Here is an 8,575-nt window from a genome sequence, read left to right on the forward strand (position 1 = left end):
CCAAAGATTTGAAATTGCAAAAAAAAGAAAAAACATTATTTTATACATATATTTCATACAAATGCACATACAAAAAAATACGCAAACATTCATCAAAAACTATCTCGACTCTTTTTACCCAAAAACCCACCAAAAACCTTTCGTACACTCCCAGGACTTTCACCTCCGCCAACAGAAACAACACTATTCCTCCCACTCCCAACACTCCCATTCGTCCCATTCAAATCCCGATGATACTCTGCCAAAAGCCTAACCTCCCCCGTCCCACCCAACGACAACGGAACCCATTTCTCAACTCTCATCATATCCTCTTCTTGTTCCCCTTGATTCGAAAACCACTCTTCAAAATCCACATCCACTTCCCCCAACTCGACATTCCTCGCAACAGTATTATGATCCCTCACTAGCACTCGTACACGCCAAGGCGGACCCACCACCACACATTTCTCATTCCACACTGGGTTCAAACTCTTTTTAATCACATGCGTCTTGTAGAGGGTTTTTAATCTTCCATGATGGGTTTGAACTACCTTGATGAATGGGTCCGATGTGCCGTTCGTATCGACTGGTTTCAGGTTACGGGCTTCAAGAATATGGAGGGTGGTTGTCCCCTTTGGAAGCGTCACTGGCGATGAAGGCGGTACGGCGACATTCGCTGCATCATCATCAACAGTAAGTATACCCCGCTCAGAAGCAATAGCTTCAACCCCCTTTCCTCTGGTCTTTTTCTTATCACTACCAGAATCGATCATGGATTTACCCAATCCAACAGTCGTACCCGCCAATCGGGATATGACTGCTTTCCCCATTTTCGTCATCCCACTCTCTTCACCCTCCAATCGCGCACTCGCATCATGTACATCCGATTTCGAAGAAACGTTCACAGTACTATTCCGACGAGACTCGATCGCTTGGGGATCGAAAAACATGCGGAGTTTGATGGTTCCACCTGCGGCGCCTTCGAGGGGGTACTCATGCGTTACGACGGTATTAGGGACAAGACGACCTAGTTGGACACGGACCGTGCCCAGTGTCACGTCTTTGGCGAAATTATTCCAGTCTTTGACGCGGAATTCAAGAGTGGAGCGGAGACGGGATGTAACGGGACAGGAAAAGGTTTCGTTCCATACTGGGTCCAGGGTTTTTTTGATGACGCGGGTTTTGTGGATTTTGGAGCCGTTGAGGTAGATTTGGACGTAAGGGTCACTAGCTCCTACCAAAAACAAAAGTAAACAAAACAAATGCAAAATACCCACCAACAAAAAAAAAAAAAAAACTTACCCCCACTATCAACAGCCTCCAACCCTCTAGCTTCCAACACATCACAATGCACCATCCCCATCCCACCCCCCGTCTCACTCGAATCCCCTTCAACAGCAACAGGCGCAAACCCAACACTAACTCGCACTTTACCAACAACACCCACAACAACTCCATCTTGGTCTGCCTCACCATCCAATAACGGGACCCAATAATTGGACCGACCCATCAGGGTCGTGATATCTCCCCGCCAGTGCCCGATAATGGGATCGGAAATGGAGCGGTCCTTTTCGGGTTGATGTCGGATTTGAATTGTGTAGGTATGGGTACTGACGTGAGATATATACTTGTCCAATGCTACGTAAAACCGATGAATGTGGGATACCTTTCGTAAAAAACAATACAAAAAAAAAAAAACATACATTCATCCCATTTAGCAGATCCAGTCTGCTTTTTGGTCCGCGTACTCCAAATAGGTCCATCATCATCCATCACAATCTCTGCATAAATGTTTCCAGTCCGACATAATTCCTGGACTTCATGAACGCGTATCATGACAATTCCCGAATCTATCAAAAAACGAAAAAAATACATGAAAAACCAACTCTTGAATACCAAAATTTCATAATATCACGTACGGAAATCACGTAAAATGCCTTCAATCCTCTCCCTCTTGCTCTTCATCACCCGTTCCTGTTCCTCTTGAGCCTCTTCTACTGCCTGTCGCTTTTCAATTTGCAACGCCTCCTTTTGGCGTTTAATTTCCTCATCATCTTCTTCTTCTTCCTCAGCCACAGACGGTAACGATCCATACTGTGTCCCGATACTCTCCCTAGACCGTTTATGATCCACAATGCGTTCCGGATGAATAATCTTGTCACATACAACAGGGAAATAATCAAGGACGAAATGGATAAAGCCTTTTTGTCGGGGTTCTTTTGTACCGGTGATAACGGATGGGCGAGCACTGGAGGCTGCTGAGGTGGCTAGACTGGCGATTCCGTCCAGTGAGAGAACGTTAGGGATGCCATTGACGCTTGAACGGTGGTGGTCCAGCTGCTCGTTAGAACCGAGAGGCGTTGCTTCGGCTGTTTCGGCAAAGAGGTCTTCAGCCTTGTTTTTGTAAATATAAACGGGTGCCCACCTTTAAAAAAAAATTATTAAACAAAGGCCCCACACATCAAAAAAGAAGGTATCATCGGATCAAAGTGACTTACACATCAGCCGTCAACCCCGTTCGCACAATCTTTAATCCATCCCTCTCCAACCTCGCCAAAACCTCTGGCCTCATTCCAACCGCTTCATCCACCATGGACTCTTCCCCACTCCCCACATCCTCATCATCCTCCTTGACAAGATCCCCAACCAAAAACTCGACCCTCCCCAACGTTCGATCCTTTTTGAAATCATTCCAATCCCATAATGAAAGCGCCAATTGCTCTTTTTTGCTGTAACACACTGCGTAAAAGATTTCGTCCCATTTTGGATCCAGGGTGTTGTTTTTGACGTGTGTTGCGCCAAAGGCTCGGCCAGCTAAATTGAGTTTGGTATACGGGTCGGATTTACCTTTTTTGTGTAGCGGACATGCATTAGATCAAGCCCCAATACATGCCAAGGCATGCACAATCAAAAGAAAAAGAAGACATTACCCATCATCTCAACATTCATCAACCCCTTGGCCTCAACAACATGCAATCGAAGCAATCCAGCCGGATTTCGCCGCTTAATCTTGCTTCGGTCCAGATTTCCACCTTCCAAATCGACGGGTGTGAATTTAAACGTGACACGTAATCGGCCAGAAGCCTCCTTTCCGCCATAAAGCTTGAACCAATCGTCCGTTGACTCCTACATATCAAAAAAAAAAAGAGGGACAACAGTCATCATTTGCATCACCGATCGACACAGAACGATTATCCCCTACCTTTCCAATAAACTCTCTCGGCAAAATATCACACCCGCCCAACGCCTGTCCCCCCTGCCACACCCTAAACTTAAACTTTGCCATATCCAACTCATTCACAAACACCGTAAACGGCGCATCCCACACTGGATTATTACTCTTCTTCTTGACAGGCGTCCGGAACAACTCCATCCCATCTTGCTCAATAGAACAATCCGTATTCGCATTCTTGGAACATGGTAATTCTTTTGCTTGATGAACAGTGATTTGAAGAATTCCTGAATAGATGTCAGGTGCTGGTGTACCAGCCAGAGGTTCTTGAACCGGGAAATACGCCATATTGAATCGTACATCCCCTTTTTGTGAGTCGCCAATCGAAAGTTTTTTCCAAATGTCCCCGACAGTATCATCACCAAACGGGGATCCCCATTCATGTAAAAGCCGGTCGCGCTCCTCTCGGGATAACCCATCCGCTTCCTGTCCTCTATCGTCTTCAAGGAGTTTGACCCATCGTGCTAAACGTAACGAGGCCGTGACACCCATGGACTTGTCCTTTTGAAGGTTGTTCCAGTCCATCACTTCGATTTTGAGTTCATCAGAGTTACTGCTCGTTTGCGTTAAATCCGATTTCGTAATGACGATATGAAATGTTTCGTCCCAAACTGGATCAAGCCTATGTAACAAATATCAAGACTCTAAAACAAGCACCAATCCAACAACGCTTCGCAACGTACGTATTATCAATGGTTTTGGTCCGCGCAACTTGCTTGCCACCCACAAACAAGAGTGCATATGGATCACTCTTTCCGGCAAGTTCCATATTCTTCAACCCCTTTGCCTCATACAATGAGACGCGGAGCACTCCAACAGGTTTATCTGTCATTGACAACATGTGAGCGCACATCACGTCATGATCTACCTATTCACACGCACCAGCTTCCGAAGTCCCTCCCAATAGTTGCTCCAGATCAATCGTAATCTTGTTCGGATCAACCACAAACATTTTCGTGTAATAATTAATGGTATCAGTCAGGAACGAGCTCAATCCAGGGGTCTGTAACAGTCACACGTCAAGAGCCGTCACAACATGAATAAAACGATTATAATCATGTCTCTTACATCCATCAAATCCATTCCTTTCAATGGCCGAACAATAAAATCAATATGAGGCATCTCCAAGAACCCAAAATCGACGGTCTTGATATGCGGATAGGAAGTCATAAACTTTAACTGGATCCGAGCCTTTGAAAAAAAAAAAAGCGGTTCAACAAAAATCTTGTGCAAGGCATCTCACACAAGTATACTAAACCGAGAGGCGTACCTTGCCCTTAAACTCCATCTCTGTCACCAACACAGGTAGGGGAATGGAAGCAACGCCCTTCCCAACACGAGCTGTCAACTCAATCTTTGAATTCCGAACGTCCCGATGCTCCCTCTGCTTTTTGGATATTTCGTCATCATCAATCGGGCTAAAACTAAGATCCCAATCCATCATCTGCAAAACGCAATTCGGTGGGTTACAATTGGGGGTTTGGATACGATGATAACGATACATACGAGAATATCATCGCTGGTACTTGGGTAACATCGGATACCCTCCACACGAGGTGCTTCTGATCCCAACGTAAATGTCGTCAATCGCAGATCGTCCTATAGAGTATGTTCATGTAGCACATCAAAACACGGTTACATGTCGTTGAACCCAATCTTTCAAGAACAGCGTGATGTACGCACCAGGAAACCGGGCTTGTTGGCTTCGAGGACGGCATCAACGGCATCCTTGATACCAGCAGAGAGACTCGGTTCAAAAATCAACCAAAACCGCGTCAGAAATAGGTTCATCCAGTTGACTGTTTCGGTATCCGTCTCCAACTGCCCATATCGTACATTGGAATTAGCATAACGCGGGAGACCCCATTCATTTTCTGGAGACGGTTCGAATCTTACCCTCTTCATGGACATTTGCTTATTCAAATCATTCCGTAGCTTTCGGCGGAGCCGCTGCTGGTTTCGTCGAAACGCCCCTCCCACCATGATAAGAATGACAATAACCCACCCAAACCCCATCCCAATACGCGTGAAAAGCCACGTCAAAATAATCCCAGTCGTAAAATAAAAAGCAACCTTCATATTCTCCCAATATACAATCTGCTCCACTAGTGGTTTATACGCATCTAGCTGTGCCTTCATATTATCCATCGTCGTGATACCCGTTACAGCCAAACTTCGGAGAGGCGCCGGTATTTCTCCGTCATTGTCGAAAATCACGCCGGTCAATCGGGTCATGGCCTGAGCAGCCGTGATGGTGTGTTTCTGCGGTGGTCCTTGTCCAATGGGTCGTGAAATGACGTTGGCGGCGATAACAGTTTTTCCTGCAGCGCGGAAATTGTCGCTGTTGAGTCGTTTTGGTTGGGTTGGAAGGGGAACTACAAGAGTAAAAAACAATATATGGCATGAGTTAAAGATCGCGAATGCAAATGAGACAAACCCGAATAGGTACAATGCCCACATCCCCTACGCTAATAAAACCCTACCCGCTCCCTCCAAGCGCATCCCAGTATTCTATTCACCTTGTGGAATGGATGCAGACGTTGCCTTTGAGACAACCGACGACGGTCTCCCCTTCATAACGACCTCAGTCAACTCATCCAACGTCGTATGAGGAACCTTGTCTGCCGGAACCACATTTTCCGTTGGAGGAGATGCCGCGGCCATGGATGCTTGTTCTTCTTTGGAAGGGTCGACTTTCTGCAGATGCTGGTCATCGGGAGATGACTCTGAAAGGTCGCGTTTCATTGCGGATTGGCTTGCCAAATGGGCAGCCATAACCGACGAATTGTCCATGCTTGGGTATTGTTGAAAATGAATGCAAAATGCGAGCTCCAGATGCCTGCTAACTAGCCCTGGGTATACATATAAAAAAAGAAAAAGGCCTTATCTCTCAAGTACCTTTGACAAGATGCTGCTACACCACATACCTCTGCAAAAATCGAGTCAAGCGTCATCATTTGACACAGCCAAAAATCTTTTCGTTTGTTTGTTGAGCTCCGCAGATCGACTTGCGCTGCCGACGCTTTAAAAAAAGTTTATTGAAATTTAGACTTTTTTTGTTTATTTTGCACGAGGGCTTTTAGTGTTCGAAAGCAGTGACGAAGAAATGCTATGGTTTCTTCTTGTCAGAGCGAGCTAGGGTATTGTTGCCATCCTGCACATGAACAGACGACAAGCCGATTTGATGTTTTTCAATTGCGAGCAGGTGAATTGAAAAAAACCAAAAAGACAAAAAGGTTATTGTTAAAAATGGGCCAGGATATCGGCTCTTGAGACTTGCAATCATGTAATTGGGTAGGGAGAAACCGTTGCGCGTCTGCACACATGAAAGGTTTCGGGGACACTTAGGATTGACACCGGCCTGACGGCACCCTCCAACCACACAGACCCAGAGACTATAGATTGGAGCATTCTATATGGCAGATGCAATAAACTGGTGGCAGAGAGTACGAGCAGATGCAGTTATACACCTCAACGTTAACCGCCGCAATGGTACGGAACACAGAATGCCCAACGACGGAATACAGTAACAATTATAAAGACAGCGACTTCCTGCACAGAGTGAGAACAGATGCCGGACTCCTCTGCAAGTAATAATGCTGATGCAATATGGAGATACCATCATCAGGCTTACTCCACAAGACCATTGTGTGCATGCTTATCATAACAGCACGAGGGATGACTCGGGTGCATTATTTCCAACTCGTTGGACAGTCCTTTTCCAGAGACTCGCCCTCAAATGTGCTCAACGGGGGTCTTATCTCAGGCTAGCATAGGCGCTCCAATATACCGCTCAAAGTGCCCTGAAACCAGTCCCAAAAAAAAATGCCAAGACGCTTGGACATGCAATGACCCAAGTGACAGTCTTCAGTGACGTTTTGACAACAGAGCTCCCAGTCATTATTTTGAAGCCATTGACCAGTATTATGCAACAAAATGCACACAAGTCTGTTGCAAGCCGTCAAAGGCCAAACCCCGGCGCGTCGCTCAACGCGTCACGTAATCTCGATCAAAAATCCTGCCCCGTTCGTCAACTTGACAGTCCAAGTTTCGTTGTTTTTGAAAGCAACAAGGTTCCGCTTTCAAATCAACATTTTCCTCCAGCTCATCACAGAGAAGGAGGTTCCGCGGATCTATGTAAACTGGGAGACTGATAGTGCAACCCAGGCAGCATGCCGAGTGTGAAACCCTACCCATCCCTGCAGGACATGCCGCAATGTGCAAGTCCTGGCCCAATGACTTGCGGGGCGGGCATGAGCCTAAATTAAAAAAGTAGATTCCTTTTGACAATTATTCAGGACAGTGTTGCCAACCCTTAGACATGCTGTAGGTCCTTTAATATTAAGGTGAAAGGGACAGCGCATCGTAACCGATCTGCCCGCATGCACCCCAAGCACTTTATGGAGGTATCTGATGCCCTGATGCAATGGGCTTGGTCGGGTAACCACATGTGACAAGTTCGTCGTGGAGAGTAATGCTTCAGGTGGGGGAGTAATTCCCGACCGTCACTCAGTTTGCACTATCAGGCGCGGGTATTCAAAGTCCGCCTCACCTGAACAAAAAAAAAGACGGCATGGAAAGCCCCTCACTTTGACAAAAAGACCTCAAATGTAGCGAGACTGACGTGTTGGTTTGAAAAAGGTGAGTTGCCTGAATGCCAATCTCCATCATGGAGTAGGGTGTGATCTAATCCAGCGCCCGGGAAATGTGCTTGGAGAGGGTGCGGAGAACATATAGGTCAGAAGACGCTTGCTCCTGCTATCCCTTGTCCCGTCTTTATCTTGGTCTTCCTCTCCGACTCTCTCCGAAACCTTCAATTTAAAGCAGAGCAGCTGTTGCTTTCGCCCTCCATCGTCGAACATTCCTCTTTGAAAAAACGACAAGGAATAACTGCTTTGTTTTTTCTTCTCAACTTCTTTTAACCTCTAGCCATTCTCCAATTCCTACGCTCGCTTCATTCTAAAAGTAAGTTGATCATTTACGGGGGTCCAACCCAAACGCGTGTCTTTTTCTTTGTGTGTCGGGGAGTCCGGACCCCTTGGGTTTGCCGTGACGGGGGGCGAGTTGCAAACAACAACCACAGGTTGGGCTCTTGCAAAAACACACAAGTTCAAGGGAAGCTCATGCAAAAAGAAACGGAACATCCAGCTTGAACAGTTGGCAAGTGGATGTTCAAGAAGAAGAAGAAGAAAATAAAACACGCAGCTAGATAAACTGACGCAATTACCTTTGTCTTCCCGCCACCCACCTCTCAAGGTCCTTTTTTTTCCTGGGTTTTCTTTCAACTTTCTCTGCTGGACTCCGCGATCATTTCGTGCATTTCGACAGACCATCTCTCCCGACATTTGTTTTTTCCCTCCAAGC

General features: G+C 46.3%; 1 protein-coding gene across 1 annotated transcript; it reads right to left on the minus strand.

The window, feature by feature from the left end:
• Window positions 1-39: 39 nt before the first annotated feature.
• SPPG_01407 (uncharacterized protein) lies at window positions 40-6,245 on the minus strand. The gene is made up of 15 exons (XM_016749725.1): window positions 5,731-6,245; window positions 5,108-5,586; window positions 4,895-5,032; window positions 4,718-4,810; window positions 4,482-4,655; window positions 4,280-4,402; window positions 4,094-4,214; window positions 3,895-4,036; window positions 3,182-3,833; window positions 2,910-3,105; window positions 2,478-2,826; window positions 1,899-2,404; window positions 1,683-1,829; window positions 1,282-1,617; window positions 40-1,213 (listed from the first exon to the last, which is right to left on the minus strand). The coding sequence occupies exons 1-15, from the start codon at window positions 6,002-6,004 to the stop codon at window positions 93-95; spliced, it is 4,851 nt and encodes a 1,616-aa protein (XP_016611994.1). The 5' UTR covers window positions 6,005-6,245; the 3' UTR covers window positions 40-92.
• Window positions 6,246-8,575: the final 2,330 nt, after the last annotated feature.

Source organism: Spizellomyces punctatus (genome assembly GCF_000182565.1).
Source record: "Spizellomyces punctatus DAOM BR117 chromosome Unknown supercont1.2, whole genome shotgun sequence".
Classification (NCBI taxonomy): domain Eukaryota; kingdom Fungi; phylum Chytridiomycota; class Chytridiomycetes; order Spizellomycetales; family Spizellomycetaceae; genus Spizellomyces; species Spizellomyces punctatus.